Here is an 18,002-nt window from a genome sequence, read left to right on the forward strand (position 1 = left end):
GCACATTCTCTTTTGATTGTTAGGCTGAGTAGTTTTGTTCTTTCTCTTGTGAAATACACCACATACATGAAGTTGGTATGTTTTCTTATTCTTGGATTGACTGCAACGAGGCCATTATCAGCCCAATTACGGGAAACATCCGAGAGGCCTGACATAACGAGTACGACTGCATCACTCACTGTTACTTCATCTACACAAGATTCACTACCTAATGGTAGGTGGACTAGTGTCGAGGCTAAAAAACATGAATAAATACGGTTTTTCATAAAATTTTAGTTTTACATTTTTCGGAGATATGTTTGGGCGATTATGAAGATATGTAATATGTATACTTTATAAATCTTATTTTGGAGAGGAAATGCAGCAAATTCCGCTGTCAACTGAGGGTGATTTAAATAAAGTGATAATTATTGTACCTTCTTGAGACAATGTTAAGATATTTAGGACTATCAATAAAATGTACGTTCGCTCTCAAATATTGAGACTGCTGAGGCACGTTTTATAAATATATATTATATATTGTAGATATATATATATACAAGATCAGGATTGTAAATCACAAGGCTCCGACAAGGCTAGTAAATAAAGGGTAATGCTTTTATGACACCATGGTTATCATGAAAAGATAATAATGAAGGTATAATGATTGTCTTATGCTTTTGAACGAACGTGATTGAAAGTTGGCACTATGCCGCGACAGTGCCGCGACAGTGCCACGAGAGTGCCACGATAGTGCCATCGGGATACGGATGTATGACATAACTTTCAATCAATTTCAGATTTGATGTTTGGAGCAATAATCGGGTATGCAGAACTGAGAATTCAATGCAGGTAAGCTGGTGCTATTTATTGTTACTTGTGAATAGTTTTAGCTAAGATGAACATTCAACATCCTTTCTGTTCAAAAATCAATATCTTGTCTTTTTTAGAATTCATTATTGGGATACATTAAAAAAGGCTAATAATCATTAACTCAGAAAGGGAATTCTCCGAGAGCACACAGCACCTACGGAATTACCGAGTAATTGACTTTTATTAATAATTTTTTAAATGTCTTGAATATTGAAATTATATTTTTTTGAAAAGGAATAATGACACCTCACTTCACCGTAAAATGTATACTCATTGTTTCTTCAGGAATCTGTAAAATTAAGGAAATTGGAGGATTCTTGCAAAACGAGTGCAAAGTAGGAGATGATACGTTCTACAAGTGCACCCATTCGAATCAGTTATACAATTCTGTAACGTTCAAACCATGGATCGGTAAAAGCTTTAACCCAATCTTCACTGAAAGATGCAACAACGACACAAACTTTTATCAGGCTTGTGGAACGGGAAACATGTCGATAACTTCCGACACTTCTACTTTTTGTGGACGGAGAATTTGTACTTACAATCTACCGAGTTGGTGCAGCAAGTATAAACATATTGGGATGACAGTTAGAAAAAGTAAAGCAGGTGGACGCATAGGTGACGATGAACCAGAAGACCCGTGCAGCATCAGAGAAAATGATGAGATAGATGACGAGGATACACAGGGAGTGAGTGTAGAGAAGACCGAATTAGACCTCCTATGCAGTGCCCATTGCGATCATAAGGGGTCATGTATGAACACCACAACTTCAGTATGTGGAAACATGGCATTCGGATTTTATTGCAATGAGACAAACTTTTCTATACATATCCATCCACACATGCTTTCATCAAAGTGCAAGGTTGATAAAACGACCCGTTTTACTGATCGAGAAATATGGAAACCAAGAAAAGATCGGTGTGATTTCCATGAGAAATGTAAGAAGAACCAAACCTATGGCTTGACTTGTGATGGGGGTACAGGAAGAAATATCGTAAATCAAAGAATACTCAATTTTACTAAATGCAATCCACTCCAAATATGCAGAGACGGCTCAGATCAGGTGAACTGCACTGATCCTAACCGAGTAGGGCTGGAGTGTAAAATCAATGGTTATTTGTCGACTGTGTCAAAGTACAAAGTTTGTCCCCCTCCCAGGTTGATCAAGTTGTTCAATCTGCATCCGTATGATAAATCACTATGTGACGATGAGCTTGACGTCTCTTGCCCAACCATTTGTAATGGCCGTACTCCTTGCTCAGAATGCAGAGTGCACAAGCACAAACTTTGTGACGGGATAGACGATTGCAGGGATAGAAGCGATGAAGCAGATTGCGATTTCAAGAGGAAAATGACCAAAGAAAAATGCATTCGCACCGGTGGAAATGGAACTGAACTGCACATACCATTGAGGTGGCTCCATGATGGCCAAAGAGACTGCAAGGATGGTATAGACGAACTGAAGGATACCTCCATCCGAAAGAATGTGGAGAAGGAAGGTTAATGCGTCTACTCCCCCCTGGAAGCAACTGTACAAATGTCTTCATCTGTAGGACAGGAAAGAGGGGCTATGTTGATCTCGAGGAGCTGTGTGACGGAACTGACAGCTGTGACGATGAAAGAGGAATTTGTACAGTTTCACGGCATTTACCGAAGTTGCATGTAACAATTCTAGAGCCGAGTCAGGATCTAAAAGTAAAAAAGTTCGTGTCTCACTGTTTGCCAGGCCTTGGGGAACTGGAAAGACAAAAGGCGCCCTGTTTGACAGAGAACTTCATCTTTCCCAACCACCAATTCTTTGGAGTTGATGATAAAACAGTGATAAAATATCCAGACGAGAAGCAAGACTGTAATCATATTTTTGGAGAGCACTATGTTTACAATAGTTGTACTAACCGTTGCAATGATCAGAAATCTGTGTGTCCCCTTAGGAACATTCCCAAGTATAATTCATGCCCTGGCCAGTATCCTCAAAGAGTTGGCACTCTGGCCACTGCCAACGAATCATATTTAACATTTTTCCTGAAAGCTCCCGAGGATTCCTTTCGTAATAACTTTTTTGTATGTGACGACGGTCTCAAATGCCTCGAGTACTCTCAAGTGTGCGATCTTGTGTATGATTGTGATGATGGGTCAGATGAGAAACTGTGCACAAACCACTTTAACTGCAGCAGTCCCCCGCAGCTCATACCACTGAAAAGCCGATGCGACGGAAGTTTCGACTGTCCAGACCTGTCTGACGAATGTAACAGTGTTTGTACCAAACAAATACTCGACAAAGTTACGCTCAAAGTGTCCTCGTGGATGATAGGAATCATAGCGGTCGTGGCAAACTTGATTGTCGTTTTTAATACCACCAGGGCATTAAAATACTGCAAATCACCCGTCGCCTTAGCAAACAAGAGTTTGGTATTACTGATAGGCTTAGGAGACTTTTTCATAGGCCTGTATCTTCTCCTTGTTTCAGTAGCTGACGTCGTCTTTAACCAGCTTGAAAATGGCAACAATGGCTACTGCAAAAACCAAACCTCTTGGCTTACCAGCACCAAATGTTTAGCACTAGGTGTTTTAAGCACGATCGGAACACAAGTTTCATTGTTCTCGATGACAGTTCTCAGCGTTATAAGACTTTGGGGAGTTTTGAAGTCAAATAAATTACAGGGCCGAATCAGAAGACGGACACGCGTTCTGCTAGGAGCAATTGCCATGTTTATACTCATATCTTCGGCTATCATCGCAGTAATTCCTATCTCGGGCTTTTTCGAGGATTTCTTCGTGAGTGGGCTGAGATTCAGTACTGACGTGAAGCTCTTCATTGGAATAACTTCGAAAAAAGAGCTCTCTGCCGTTATTCGGGAGTATTTTGGGTGGAACCGTATCAAGGAAGAAAAGCATTACCTATGGAGCTGGCAGGACATGATAAAATTAGTGAACAGTACGTTTAGCGATGGGGTCGGGGATGTCGCCAAGCTAAGATTCTATGGAAATGACGGTGTGTGTCTGTTCAAATTCTTTGTCACTCCGGAGGATCCTCAGGCTTACTTTGTATGGGCCATACTATTGATGAACTTTATCTGCTTCTTAACCATTTCAGTGTGTTACATCTCATCCACTATTCTCATCCGCACGTCTACTTTAACTAAACATGTTTACAAGAAGAGTAAAAGCACGCAAAGCATAGTGGAGAAGAATAATGTGAAGCGGCAGAGGAGCCTTCAGCAGAAAATAGCTTTTATAATTTCAACAGATTTCATATGCTGGATCCCGTTTATAGCGGTGTGCGCACTACACTATCTTGGAGTCATATATGCCGGAGATTGGTATGCGTTCTTCTCAATAATAGTTCTTCCAATAAACTCCATCATAAATCCGTTTCTGTATGATGATACATTCACCGCTGCTATCAGTGAAGTAGGAAAGAAGTTCCGTACTCAAAGTTTTGATTTCGCATTACCAAGCTGGCTTTCTTCATCAGGAAGTGACGACGTTACGGCAGAAATTTCAGGTGAAGATGATACTGAAAGGAATGCAGGACCAAATGGAATAATTGATACTCAAATATGAATCAAGTTGACTATAGCTACTTGTACATATGAATGAAAATATATCATGAAAAGCAAATTCAATTGCTCTTGATGATACGTGTTCTAGTGAGAAATAGCTTAAACCCAGAAAAATAATTGAGTTTTTTCGGTTGCAGTTATCTTTTGAGAATTTGACAGTGATCAACGTTTTTTACGATAAACTTTTCCTTGATCTCCTTGATCTTCTTCACTGACAACGCCTTTCATTTCTTGGTTTGACGTGGAGGGACATGAAACACCTCCGACTTAGAGATCCAGTAATTGTGATTTTAAATAAAACATCTGTTGAACACGAGTTTAATTAATACCACGCCTGACTTAATTAGCACGAAACGTAAATTAATCACAATCAAATTACACAGAAACGTAATGAAATAAAACAGCCGTAGTTTCAAATCTTATTCCAAATTAATACTAAAATTTAGCTGTTTTGATCTGTGGTGATACATTTTAACTTGGAACATGTGGACTAATTTTCTACTTACCTTGGTCGTCGCTCTCAGCTGTAGGATAGAGTTAGGATGCTGTTTTTTTGACTACAACCAGGAACTGTCATCCCCGCAGAAATTTCTACAACTCTACACCTCGCTTCAGGACAGGGTCGGGGCTCATTTCTCAGGTGAGAACTGGACATTGTACTTGTTGGGGGTGTTAAGTTAATTCGATTTAATCGGGTTAAGTTTTTGAGCAGTTAATTTAGTTTTATGTTTATAATTCATTTTCTATAGGAGCGAGGCTCTTCCATGGGCATTGGCCATTGGGCCACAAAAGACGAAAATTTGGACTCGTGATATTTTGGATTTAAGATAGTTTTGCACTGGATGGGCGAATCATATGATGTATCATATCAGATATCGATAGTCTGGAATATCACTGGAAAACGTTACAATTTCACAAATGAAACAACAGATCTTTTAAAAATTGTTTGTACTGAAAGTTTTTTTAAAGAAGTAAAATATAGAATACCATAGCTACAATACTGTTTTAAGTCTTGAGTCTATTGAAGCAATTTATATAATTGTTGCACGCTCTCAGGTGAAGAAAAATTGCTGAGATTAGGAGTTTTTAAAAGAGCATTGAGGTTCATTGGGCGTCAAAACAAACAGACCCAAGAGTGGCAAGTTGATGTCAACAAGTTCTCGCTCATGGTAGGTCACGATTGGGTATTTTTAGGAATCATTACGTTTGTTTTCTATTCTTACTCACACTCACAGCCGAGAGCTTTTAGTAGTTTTACTTTGACACATACTAAGACCTGAGAAATGAAAGAAGCTTGTAAATTCAGACAGATGACGAGAAAGCGCAGTACCTGGGATACAACAGTTCTCTGCCCCGTCAAGAGAGGAAAAATGACGTCACAGTTATCTCTGATGACGTCACTTCTGATGAAGTACCAGCGTCGGTGAACTGGGTTGCTGCGGGGGCGGTTACAAAGGCAAAAGATCAAGCCAGATGCGGCAGCTGCTGGACTTTCGGATCGGTATGTAAAGTTAATGACGAGGCGATTGAGGCAGATAAGTGACTTATGAAACCTATAAACCCTTTGATAAGGACTTGACAAGTGATAAATACACTTATTACTACACTCCTACACCAATTACAATTAAGATCTATTACGTACTCGAGACAGAGCAGAGATTATACAATGTTTCGTGTACTACCCATATAATGCTGGAGTTGCTCTAATACTATTCAGTATTTCTAAACAATTATACAGGGTGGCCCAGAAGTAACTGCCCACACGCAACCCTTTGATAAAACACAATTCTTCTTAGAATTGCACAGAAATTTATTATAGGGTTGCGTGTGTGTAGTTACTTCTGGGCCACCCTGTACAACTACACAAAAAACCCCTATTCAGACGTGCGCGATAGAAGGAGCCTACCAGATAGCGACAGGTAAACTGAAGAGCTTCTCAGAGCAGGAGTTACTGCACTGTGTGTACGACCTGAGGAATGGGTGTACAGGAGGGTTCAACAGCGACGCTATACAGTGGGTCATAGACCACAAGCACATGGCTACAAGGAGGAACCTTCCTTACATTGCTAAAGGTAGGGTTAGTGGGCAGGTTACAAGGAGGAACCTTCCTTACATTGCTAAAGGTAGGGTTAGTAGACCACAAGCACATGGCTACAAGGAGGAACCTTCCTTACATTGCTAAAGGTAGGGTTGGGTCATAGACCACAAGCACATGGCTACAAGGAGGAACCTTCCTTACATTGCTAAAGGCAGGGTTAGTGAGCAGGTCATAGACCACAAGCACATGGCTACAAGGAGGAACCTTTCTTACATTGCTAAAGGTAGGGTTAGTGAGCAGCTCATAGACCACAAGCACATGGCTACAAGGAAGAACATTTCTTACATTGCTAAAGGTAGGGTTAGTGAGCAGGTCATAGACCACAAGCACATGGCTACAAGGAGGAACCTTCCTTACATTGCTAAAGGTAGGTTTAGTGGGTCATAGACCACAAGCACATGGCTACAAGGAGGAACCTTCCTTACATTGCTAAAGGTAGGGTTAGTGGGCAGGTGATAGACCACAAGCACATGGCTACAAGGAGGAACCTTCCTTACATTGCTAAAGGTAGGGTTAGTGGGCAGGTCATAGACCACAAGCACATGGCTACAAGGAGGAACCTTCCTTACATTGCTAAAGGTAGGGTTAGTGGGCAGGTTACAAGGAGGAACCTTCCTTACATTGCTAAAGGTAGGGTTAGTAGACCACAAGCACATGGCTACAAGGAGGAACCTTCCTTACATTGCTAAATGTAGGGTTGGGTCATAGACCACAAGCACATGGCTACAAGGAGGAACCTTCCTTACATTGCTAAAGGTAGGGTTAGTGAGCAGGTCATAGACCACAAGCACATGGCTACAAGGAGGAACCTTTCTTACATTGCTAAAGGTAGGGTTAGTGAGCAGGTCATAGACCACAAGCACATGGCTACAAGGAGGAACCTTCCTTACATTGCTAAAGGTAGGTTTAGTGGGTCATAGACCACAAGCACATGGCTACAAGGAGGAACCTTCCTTACATTGCTAAAGGTAGGGTTAGTGGGCAGGTCATAGACCACAAGCACATGGCTACAAGGAGGAACCTTCCTTACATTGCTAAAGGTAGGGTTAGTGGGTCATGGACCACAAGCACATGGCTACAAGGAGGAACCTTTCTTACATTGCTAAAGGTAGGGTTAGTGGGCAGGTCATAGACCACAAGCACATGGCTACAAGGAGGAACCTTCCTTACATTGCTAAAGGTAGGGTTAGTGGGCAGGTGAGGGTCTATAACAATCAGGGGACATCAATACACCCACATGATTAGAGGACTAATCGGGCAATAACATTGGGCCCCAAAGAATTTACACATTACCAGTCTCAGTAGCCCATTACTGGACTCTTATTTTTCCCTCTGACATTATGTCCCTCAACTGTCTCTCTTCAGATCTTCAGTTTGGAGACTGTGGTTACGAGAAGTGGGAGAATGGTCTTCAAGCTGGACTTGTTAGCTCCATAATTGCTGTGGGAAACACGGAAATGGACAGCATCCGAGCTCTTTCTAATGGTTATTCTTACCACTTATTTTAAAATGGCTGCTGCTATCTTATGTATTATTCCCCCCTCGAACAGTAACTATTGAGTTCTACCATAAATTGAGTTCTACCATAAACCGATTGCACTGACGTTTATTGTCTTAATTATTCCTCCATCGATACATAGAGTTAAGCTACAAAACCGTGTTCAGGTCCGCTGGCGACTAGTGTCCACTCGACAAACAACTTCTTCTACTACAAGTCTGGAGTGCTGAGAGACACGAGCTGTAGTCCCATTGCTCTCAATCACGCCATCGCTGCTGTGGCTTACTCTGACGACTATTTTCTGGTTAAAAACAGGTGAGTGGTTTACTTTCTGTGAGACACTATACTATCACGTGACATTTATTTCCTTAAAATACCTCAGTTTTTGCAGAATCTTTTTGGGTGATGTAGTATATCTTTTCAATTTCAGTTGGGGAGATGACTGGGGATTGGAAGGGTTTATCAAACTGGCCCGAGGTCACCACAACTGCGGAACCTGGATACACCCCTACCAAGCAGTGATAACTAAGACTGGATCGGAGGATGGGGACCCAGAGGATGCGGCAGCTACTGTAGATCCTGATGAGGAGATCACCACTCAACCCCCTACTGAGGGTTAGACAACTCAACTTTTAATTTCATAATATCAACTATACTCAGTCAACTCTGTCAATATTTTACTCTGACCGAATATGCAAATTCGGTGATATCCTGTCCTAACCCAGGATATATAACATGAAGACTTTGTTGTAACTTGTATGAAAAGCATCAATATTATTTTTTCAGAACCATGTGAGGACCAAATGAAGAACTGTAGAGTATCTTCCTGTACAACATGGGTCTGGAAGGCAATGTGCAAGAAAACTTGTGGTGAATGTTAAATAAAATCAAATCTATTATATCTTTACTAATGTTACGAATCACGAAAAGATTTTAACTGTAATTCTGTCCATGGTTCATCAGATTCTGTCACGAATAAAAGTTTTTAGCTGGTTCCCTTTTCGCTCCGAAGGACACATATTTGTCTACCTGACTGCAAACAGGATTGCTACTTGATACCATCGATAGAAACGATTATAAGATTCTATTCAGGATCCTACTACTATAAGTGACACACCACTCCTTTAGCCTGTAGACCAAATACACTGATTGACCATATTTAGGAGCTGAGGATTTTCCAGAGCAGCAGCTACTCTCTCCTTGTCTCCGAGTTGTTTGTTGATAGCCTCCTCACTTTGATGTGATCCTGGTGTAACTCTCACGTCCACTTTAAACCTGGAGAATTAAAATATTACTTATTTTATAAGTAATACAGTTTTAACAAAGAATTCGATTAAGAATTTCACAGTTTCCTCATATCAGAATAATCTCAAAACTTTAAGCTGACATTTTCGTCACTAACTAAAAAAGCAAACTATCATCACAAGTTTTTTAAAAACTGTAATATTATAGCCAGTACCGGTTTGAAACAGAGTGGAGAAGTTTCACTCTCAGTGAGAGACCAATAAGGGTTGCCATGCTGCAGTGAGGAATAGTAGGGGTAAACTTTATCTGAAATTAGTTGCTTGTAAAATGGACTGTTTTAGATCCATGTGGTGGCAATACACATAACACTAAAGATGGTAAGAGATTTAGAATCTTTATTGACTACAAGCATTAGACCTCATTATATCACGAAATTATTACCAAGATTTGATTGTTACGACCATTTTGCGATATATTTTAGTCAGCCACAAATGATTGTTGCAGCTCCGAATATTTATATTTTATCAAAGAAACATAGCTTAAATTACATCGATGTAGTTTTCAGTGTCGTTGCAGGTGATCAGGTGTTCCTGGACAACATTCAGCTCTTCAAGAGAATGTGGATGTTCTGGATCTTTAACCGTTCGGATCAAGTCAAATATTTCTCTAGCATCCACTTCATCGCAAATCTGTTACAATTAGTCATTAGATAACGTACAATGTAATTGTGTCAATAAAATAGTTAGAAATATTAAGCAATTCATATTTTGAATTTAGCGATGTAATGTCTTGTAGACTGTTGAGTGTATACTAGAATACTACACGGTTTTAGATACGGAATATCCCTGACTAGGATATCAAATTTAAAATATTTGGATCACCTCATCATCCCAGTCTTTAGACGAAGTTTCCCTCTCAGAGGAAGCTTGCTTTATTGTCGGTGTAGCGTTCTGCAAAGCTGCTCCATTCATCTTTCTTTTAAAATGCTAGTTTGGTTTCAAAGTTAACAAAAATGTGCTGTAAATTTCTAATATGTAAATTGTTTTGAAAAGCTTTAACACGGAAGACGAGTTGCTAATCAAAGGATTGAAGTGGGAATAGCAGTCAAAAAGAGCAAGTTATTGTATATCAAAAACATCACGGTAAAAATATTACGACCAAATGTGATAGGATCACTAAAATTGTATAATAGGAGTCGCTTGGAAACAACTAAGCGGTTGTAATCAAGATAATCAATATTTTTAATAGTTGTGAAATAACTGTACAGAAAATTTAAGTCGAAGTAAAAATCTGAAATAGAACTTTGCAATAAAGTGAGGTGAATCGGCTGATGATATTCCAAAGGTCCACTCTAAGATTCGAATCAGAGTGCCATGCAACCGACAGCTCCATAAGTTGGTTATAAACTTACAAAAGTGAGGGGCATATGAATAAATAACATGATATTTAAGCAATTACTTAGTCCTCAATCCTCGTTATCTTCATCAGGAGCACACAGATACTCAACAAAACACGTGTTACCATCCTCTGTCTTAATCATATATTGCAACGATAAGAACCCTCTATTATCCATTCGGATCGAAATCTTAGTGCTCTGCAGTAGAGCCTTGATTGAAGGTTTCAGAAGTGTCAGCTTATACTTGTTGATCTGTGTCTTAGTGCACTCAAATGATTCGACCATATCCGAATCTTTAGGATACTCGTTTGTGGTTTTACCTGCATGCCCGAATGTAGATAATCTGAACCACGGGCTATCAGGTGACATCAGCATCTCAATCACCTGACTACTGATATCCAGGTCACTGAATGCATCCCTCAAACACTCCGATTTCATTATTATTTTGTTCTGCACACCTATGCTGGTAAAGTTAAAGTCCAATATTTCATCTGCCTCCATCGTTTTGATCTGACATTCAGTGACAACGCCACCTTCCTCCAGTACCAAACCAAGCGGTTCCCCATCAGCAGGGTAATACATTTTAAGGGAGGTGAAAGATTGACCCGGAGCTCCTCCAAATATATTCAAACATTCCATTAGAACATTAAGATTTATCCGGAATACAAGGGTATCTGATGTGAAATCGTAAGCCTGGAACAAATCACTTTGGAGAAATGCGTTCACTTGGGCGCATTTGCTTTCTTCAACTGTGAATTTGAGTCCATTACTGCTAATGAAAACAGTAGCATAGTCTTTGAATGCTATCGATTTGAGAACTGAGGACATGCATCGAACATTGTCCATCCTGGCTTCAAAAACGTGTTGACTATTTTGGACCATCCTGCGAAATAGGTCTTGAATTCTTGATCGTGACTTAGTAAATTAAATAATGAAATCCAATCACAAAGTACCAGAAACTCGCGTGTCGCAAATGCTTATTTAACAAAATATTTTGAATAGGCGGCTGCGCGCACGCACCAGGGCCTCATGTACACGCGGTCTCCCGGTCATTTGCGCCATTTTGTTCCTTGTACTTTACTTGTAGCTTTCGTTTTTACACATCTAGTTTGCCATTTGTCATCCGTGGTAATGATGGTTATTTCATGTTTTCATAACTTTTTTGGTTATAATGAAAGTGCATAAAAATGCCAATTATTAAAAACTTTGTACATTTTCACATTACATAGCACGACAAATTCTTATAAACAGCTGAAGATTTAACGAAATACAACTTACAACAAATCTGAAATGAATAAATTGCTAGTCACAGTACAATACTCATTTCTGAATCTTGGAATTTTACTCCTCTTAATTCCTTAAACAAGTTTTAATAATATTATTCGTCCTTTTTTTATTATTGAAAATCTTTTCAAAATTGAAAAAACAATATGTATATATTGTAACAAACTGTATATATAATAATGTGAAAGAAAAAATTTTGCTGATCAGATTCAAAACACTGTAATTAAAATATAAGAATGTCGTGTGTTTTTAAAAGGTATATTATGGGATTAATTTTGGTAAATTTAATCATGCGATCAAATTAATCATGCAATCAAATTTATTAAACCTATTAAAAGATATGAGTAGAATTGGGCGGCAGTCACATAACGTTTTTAACTCCAATTATGCCAAACTGACAAGAACCTTCTTTTCTGCCAAACCGATCAACGTTACAAGAAATTATAACTTCATTTTAACTTCTCCGAATGAACAAGAGATCAATGTCTAACAGCAAACAGCTCTCCGAATATCTTAATCTGAAAAAAGTTGAAGGATTAAAATGAAAAATTGAGACTCTAAAGACTAAAGGTAAATTAGAAAAAAAGAAAAAATTGTTGATTAGATTTAAGAAGATTGTCTAATATGCCCGTATAAGATGCATTTACAAACCTCTGCTATAGTGAGATTAGGGTGCCACAGGTCAACAATAAGAACTATTCTCTGAGAATCTGTATTATTAGAAGAGCTGTGCAGGAAAGAATCGTCGAACATTATACATTCCTGGTTAGCCCAATGTTCTTGTTTCCCATTTACTGTGAGACTGCAGTCACCTTGCGGTATCTGAGAAATTTGGTGGGCCAGGGTATTAATTAATTAATTAATTGTTTTTTATTTTGGATGCCATCCAAAGCAATTTGTAATCGCTAAGCTATACCATAAACAAAAACACACATCCACCATAATCTAACCCAATATTATATCAGCGTTGGATGTGATTTGGTTGTTTGCTTTGCTAGAAATTGTTCAACAAAGATAATTCTAAATCTGTGGTCAGGATGGCAGCGAAATCAGACGAAGACACGATCACAAATGAACGCCCGATTAAATGTGTAATCACTGGGGACGGTTTTACAGGTAAAAACGACGAATATTATTATCTACATATTTACAGATTTATCAACTTTTTATGTATCACTATCTCCTACTAATGGTAAAGAAACTTTTGATTATATTACAATTTTTTCCCCTGTACTATCCCTATTTCAAATTTACAATTAAAGATAAAACGACGCTAGCCATGAAACTTCAAGATCCTGAAGTTGATGTAACAACGTTAGAATACATTCCCGCACAGTACGATGAGTTTGGAAGGAAGGTGACAGTGGAAAATGGTAACGAGGTGGAGGTGTCAGTATGGGACACAGCAGGTTATTAATTAAATCTTAATTAATTAATTAGTTAATTAACTCCAAGTAGTTCACTTAATGGCAGTAGCAAACAACTTGTTCAAACTGTTTCATAACTGAACTATTCTTTAGAAAACGAGGAATGCAGACGATTGATGCAACTCAACTACATAATAGCTGATGTCTTTATTCTCACCTACAAGCTAACCCATCCACACACCATCGAGAATATCCAGTCCAAGTGGGCAAAATTAGTCCGACATTGGGTTCCAGGAGCTCCAATAATAATTGTGGGGACACATTGCGACCGAAACCTGGACAGCGCAGAGGGCACAGATGTCAAGGCGAGATTAGCAGAAGTAGCAGAAAATGTGGGGGCTGATAAATGTCTAGAAGTGTCTGCTAAATATGGGACTAATTTAGAGAAGCTACTCCGTGATGCAGTGGAACTTGGGCTGGTATTTAGGAAGAAGAAAGAGGGAAAGAAGAAATAGGGAGAGAAGAAAGAGGGAGAGAAGAAAGAGGGAGAGAAGAAAGAGGGAAAGAAGAAAGAGAGAAAGAAGAAAGAGGGAAAGAAGAAAGAGGGAAAGAAGAAAGAGGGAAAGAAGAAAGAGGGAAAGAAGAAAGAGGGAAAGAAGAAAGAGGGAAAGAAGAAAGAGGGAAAGAAGAAAGAGGAAAAGAAGAAAGAGGGAAAGAAGAAAGAGGGAAAGAAGAAAGAGGGAAAGAAGAAAGAGGAAAGAAGAAAGAGGGAAAGAAGAAAGAGGGAAAGAAGAAAGAGGGAAAGAAGAAAGAGGGAAAGAAGAAAGAGGGAAAGAAGAAAGAGGGAAAGAAGAAAGAGGGAAAGAAGAAAGAGGGAAAGAAGAAAGAGGGAAAGAAGAAAGAGGGAAAGAAGAAAGAGGGAAAGAAGAAAGAGGGAAAGAAGAAAGAGGGAAAGAAGAAAGAGGGAAAGAAGAAAGAGGGAAAGAAGAGGAGTAGGAGATGCGCTGTGTTGTGATGGAGAACTTTTCAGCTATACATGTCATGATTAGAACGATCATCTTATCAGTCGAAGTTAAACAACTTTTTGATCAGCAAAACTTTAAACTTTAAAAGTACACCTATCAATTAACCCAGTCCGGCCAGAAATGAGTAGAATTACACTTTTTTGACGAATATGGGCTACGAAACCCTGACTATGAGGTATGAACTTAATAACAAATATTATCATGTCTTGATTTGCACCACATATTCTAAACACGACTCATGTGCTACAACTGAACACTGACCTGAAGACCCATGTGACATCTGACTCTGAGATTAGTTGGTCCGCAGTGGGGTTCTATGACACTCTGCTCGTTTAAGATGGAGATGTAAGCGTTTCCGAATATCACCCCTGACATGAATGTGTCTAACCCTTCAATTAGAGCCGTTGTTCTCGGCATTCCTTTACAATTTCGTTCTATCTGAAGAGAATTTGTTATATTTGGGGTTTAAAGAATGAGTGAGTGGAGTTGGGTTAAAAACATATAAGAGATACGATGATTTAACTTGTAGAAGCTTTTCAATAAACATGTGTTAATCGTCGTTAAAGAATGAGTATTATCTGTTTTAAGAATGAGTATTATCTGTATTATATCATCAGAAAAGTAGCGTTCAGAATAAGGACTGAATCTATAACTTCAATGTAGACATTGCTCACCTTTCTACCCTGATTGTGAAGGAACAGTTTCTGCCAACTTCCACCAGACTGCATATCAGACACGCTCCACAATTCTTGTTCTGATATGATATTAGCTACTTCTGACTTTATTGCACTGAATCGGATATAGATTTAAGACTCAGAATATAATTTGCATTAAATATTTTATAATATATGTTATGAAGTATGGATTATGATCGAATATAAAATATGGTTTTTACTTCTTGACTTTTAAACAAAGGGACGAAGTCATAAAACAAGCTCTGTAATAAAAACTAATTAGGAATTAAATTACAAGAAAAATAATTTAACAAGTTTGGGTTAAGTAATCAACAAAATATATAATGATCGGACCAACAAATGAAAGAATTTCAAACCTATAGGAATCTAACAGGGTATCCTGTAAATACTTCTGTTTGTGATTGTGCCAGGGGTCACTGCACATATCACGGAGGTAGCAGACAGTTGGGCGCCGCTTTTCCGTCATTGCCGACATATCAAACGTCAGACGCTCCTCAATCTTGTGAACTGCCAGTGAATCGTACTTTCCGTACATCTTCTTTAACTTAGGTCCAACCTGGAAATTAGAATCCATGTTTAAAATAAAAGATTTTTTCGAAAAGAAGGCGAAACTGTAATTTGAGTTATTTCTAAAGCTAAAGCAAGTTATGATTGAAGTTTTACGCAAACCGTAATAAATTGAACAATTTGAAATACCAATTAATATCAAAAATAAACACTCATACTCACATCGGAAGAGTAAAGAGATTTAAGACTACCACTGCAACTAACACAGTCAGGCGAAGGACACAGGTTACTGAGAATGTAGGAAGAGGAAGTCCCTTTAAGATAGTACCGGACTATAAAGTACCATAGCAACAGAACTCCCCCTGCCAGCACCCATATCATCCCTTATATGGTGGGGTTGTAAATCTGATAATTAGTGACGCATCCTGCTGTGAAGGCTTGGTTAGGTCAGTCAATACTACGGATGGTACAGACTAAAAAACATTTACTGATCATTTTAATGTAGAAATAAATACAGATCGTTTTAAATATGAAAATGTGAAAAAGATGAATAAAACGAAATGAATTATGAAAACCACAATGCTGAACAAATTTACAATAAATTGAGAATTGTTAACAAAACCCTCTCCAGACAAATCTTTAAAATGTATTGCATTCTAACAAGCTGTTTTTTATAATTAATCTAGTTCTATCCGCAAGAACTAAAGTGCTGAATCGCATCTACAGCACGATCCACAACGACTCTATTGTAGTTATCTGAAAACGTCACAATAATCAGAATTTCTGAATGCAATTTACATCGAAGTTACAAAATTAACTCAAAATGTTCACCGTGCCCATTAAACGGTATGTGAATATTCAAAAACAACTGTTCAACACACAGAAAGCTGTGCACAACAAAATGTTACATTTCGCAGTACATATAGGCTAATTAAGGCGAATAAGGATTTTTGTTAGATGTGCTAATGATGCTGCCAGTTGAAGTAAACCTGACTTGCGACTCGCACAACGTTCTCCATTTGCCGCGTAATAGTGCTATTACAGTGTCCTTTGGTCGGTCTCATTCGACTTGTGAACTTATTTGACAGCTCGGGAACTCCATCAACACTTGCTCACTTTGAAGGTATTTCAGGAATGTGACTGAGAAGGGGATTGTGCCAAACTGGAAACATCTGAACGATCGAATTTTACTGATCAAATTTTCAAACAGTCTTGGTAGCCGCCCGTAGCCACATCTTCACGTTGTTTTTCCTGGCATTTATGGACAAATTATTGTTGAAATAAACGTCTCTGACACATTTAGTGTGATTATCTTTAAAGCCATACTTCGTCTCTCGTTCACCTCTCTTCTTCCTGTAAACTTCAGCCCCAAATTTGGAGGTTATCCCGTTCTTACGGATTGTTTGTAACTCCTTAATACTTCTCTTCAACTCATCCACTCTCTTACACTTGTCTCTGATATCATCAAACCGGGGCTTGGTGAGGTACCTGGCCATTTTGAGCATTGGTTGAAGGGGAAATGTACCCGGAGGATCCAGTTCCATTACTTGAGGTGGGGTGTCGTGCGGGTTCAGAGGGCGGGGTGTTTCCAACAAGATAGTCCCGTATTCGTAGTACAAGTTCTCCAGAAGTTTCCTCTTCCGCAGAGTTTGTCTGTACTTCTCCATAATCCCCATCTGAAGTTTCCGAACAGTTTCATCTCCCCCTTCCCCTGCCATGAAGTCCTCCTCAGCCCTGTTATCATACCTACAGTCCCAGTCTCCGCGCTTCTGATCCACCGCACTGCTGGGTAACCCTTCCAGTACAGCTGTTAATTTACTCCCACTTGTTTCAGCTACCTTCTTGGTGTTGTGCTTGGTGTTTTGGGGGATTATCAGAGCTTTTTGGATGGGCTCGTTCACGAAATACTTGTAGAAGTGATGCTGACACTGTTCTTCGCTCTTGTTGGGCAACATACTGGATATCAACTCCCAGTCTAGCCCATACCTCTCGATAGAGTTCAACATCTTGATATCTTCAATAGCACTCCAATCAGTACTGATAACGGGAAGGTTAGCATGAATGAGCTTGTAAGGGTGCCAGGGTTGGTGGGCGCCGGCCTTGGAGCCGGTAGAAAAACAACAAAGACACAGGTTGAAAAAGGGGGCGCATTCTGCACATTGGATGTAAGGCAAGGTCAACTTGTCCTGGCAAACTCTACATTTACCCATATTATTAAGGAGAGCAGATAAGAGCTGGACAGATGTGTATTATAAAAATACAGGGATCAGGCGAGGATCGCAGGGAAGCTATTCATTAAGTCATTATACCATCCTGAGAAATATAAGATTTAGTATTTAGTGATCACAAGTGACCAGTCAACCATACAAAATGAGATAATCTACTCGCGGTAATTTTGTACATACAATATAAAGCCGTCGTGAAATTAGTCGTGAAATTAGCATTCAACAGTTCTATTTCAATCTCTGAGT

The 18,002-nt window shown here is 39.1% G+C and overlaps 6 protein-coding genes and 1 long non-coding RNA gene across 9 annotated transcripts; 3 read left to right on the plus strand and 4 right to left on the minus strand.

Moving 5' to 3' along the window:
- The first annotated feature begins 2,356 nt into the window (after positions 1-2,356).
- LOC134826843 (uncharacterized) lies at positions 2,357-4,417 on the plus strand. Its single transcript, XM_063839347.1, has one exon. It carries the CDS (start codon positions 2,357-2,359, stop codon positions 4,415-4,417), a length of 2,061 nt encoding a protein of 686 aa, XP_063695417.1.
- Positions 4,418-4,843: 426 nt separating this feature from the next.
- On the plus strand, positions 4,844-5,809 carry LOC134826655 (uncharacterized). The gene is made up of 3 exons (XR_010161730.1): positions 4,844-5,056; positions 5,473-5,585; positions 5,723-5,809. It is a non-coding gene; the product is annotated as an uncharacterized LOC134826655 (long non-coding RNA).
- A 1,619-nt stretch (positions 5,810-7,428) lies between these two features.
- On the plus strand, positions 7,429-8,941 carry LOC134826653 (cathepsin L-like proteinase). 3 transcript variants are annotated; one of them, XM_063839119.1, is made up of 5 exons: positions 7,429-7,482; positions 7,880-7,999; positions 8,180-8,327; positions 8,443-8,627; positions 8,799-8,941. In XM_063839119.1, the coding sequence occupies exons 1-5, from the start codon at positions 7,446-7,448 to the stop codon at positions 8,891-8,893; spliced, it is 585 nt and encodes a 194-aa protein (XP_063695189.1). In that variant the 5' UTR covers positions 7,429-7,445; the 3' UTR covers positions 8,894-8,941. The 3 variants fall into 3 exon arrangements, with proteins under 3 accessions (XP_063695189.1, XP_063695186.1, XP_063695187.1); XM_063839116.1 differs by lacking the exon at positions 7,429-7,482 and adding an exon at positions 7,569-7,622; XM_063839117.1 differs by lacking the exon at positions 7,429-7,482 and adding an exon at positions 7,636-7,694.
- On the minus strand, positions 8,884-10,239 carry LOC134826654 (cytosolic iron-sulfur assembly component 2B-like). Its single transcript, XM_063839120.1, has 4 exons — positions 10,139-10,239; positions 9,806-9,946; positions 9,472-9,563; positions 8,884-9,287 (listed from the first exon to the last, which is right to left on the minus strand). Exons 1-4 carry the CDS (start codon positions 10,226-10,228, stop codon positions 9,137-9,139), a joined length of 474 nt encoding a protein of 157 aa, XP_063695190.1. The 5' UTR covers positions 10,229-10,239; the 3' UTR covers positions 8,884-9,136.
- A 162-nt stretch (positions 10,240-10,401) lies between these two features.
- On the minus strand, positions 10,402-11,532 carry LOC134811212 (cell cycle checkpoint protein RAD1-like). The gene has a single exon (XM_063817969.1). The coding sequence runs from the start codon at positions 11,497-11,499 to the stop codon at positions 10,723-10,725; it is 777 nt and encodes a 258-aa protein (XP_063674039.1). The 5' UTR covers positions 11,500-11,532; the 3' UTR covers positions 10,402-10,722.
- A 307-nt stretch (positions 11,533-11,839) lies between these two features.
- On the minus strand, positions 11,840-15,961 carry LOC134826306 (aspartate beta-hydroxylase domain-containing protein 2-like). Its single transcript, XM_063838636.1, has 6 exons — positions 15,754-15,961; positions 15,381-15,580; positions 15,004-15,118; positions 14,591-14,767; positions 12,589-12,759; positions 11,840-12,455 (listed from the first exon to the last, which is right to left on the minus strand). Exons 1-6 carry the CDS (start codon positions 15,910-15,912, stop codon positions 12,417-12,419), a joined length of 861 nt encoding a protein of 286 aa, XP_063694706.1. The 5' UTR covers positions 15,913-15,961; the 3' UTR covers positions 11,840-12,416.
- Positions 15,962-16,096: 135 nt separating this feature from the next.
- LOC134826304 (transcriptional adapter 2-alpha-like) lies at positions 16,097-17,849 on the minus strand. The gene has a single exon (XM_063838634.1). It carries the CDS (start codon positions 17,739-17,741, stop codon positions 16,734-16,736), a length of 1,008 nt encoding a protein of 335 aa, XP_063694704.1. The 5' UTR covers positions 17,742-17,849; the 3' UTR covers positions 16,097-16,733.
- Positions 17,850-18,002: the final 153 nt, after the last annotated feature.

The sequence above is a fragment of the Bolinopsis microptera genome, chromosome 2, assembly GCF_026151205.1.
Source record: "Bolinopsis microptera isolate Bmic1 chromosome 2, MBARI_Bmic_1.0, whole genome shotgun sequence".
Lineage (NCBI taxonomy): Eukaryota > Metazoa > Ctenophora > Tentaculata > Lobata > Bolinopsidae > Bolinopsis > Bolinopsis microptera.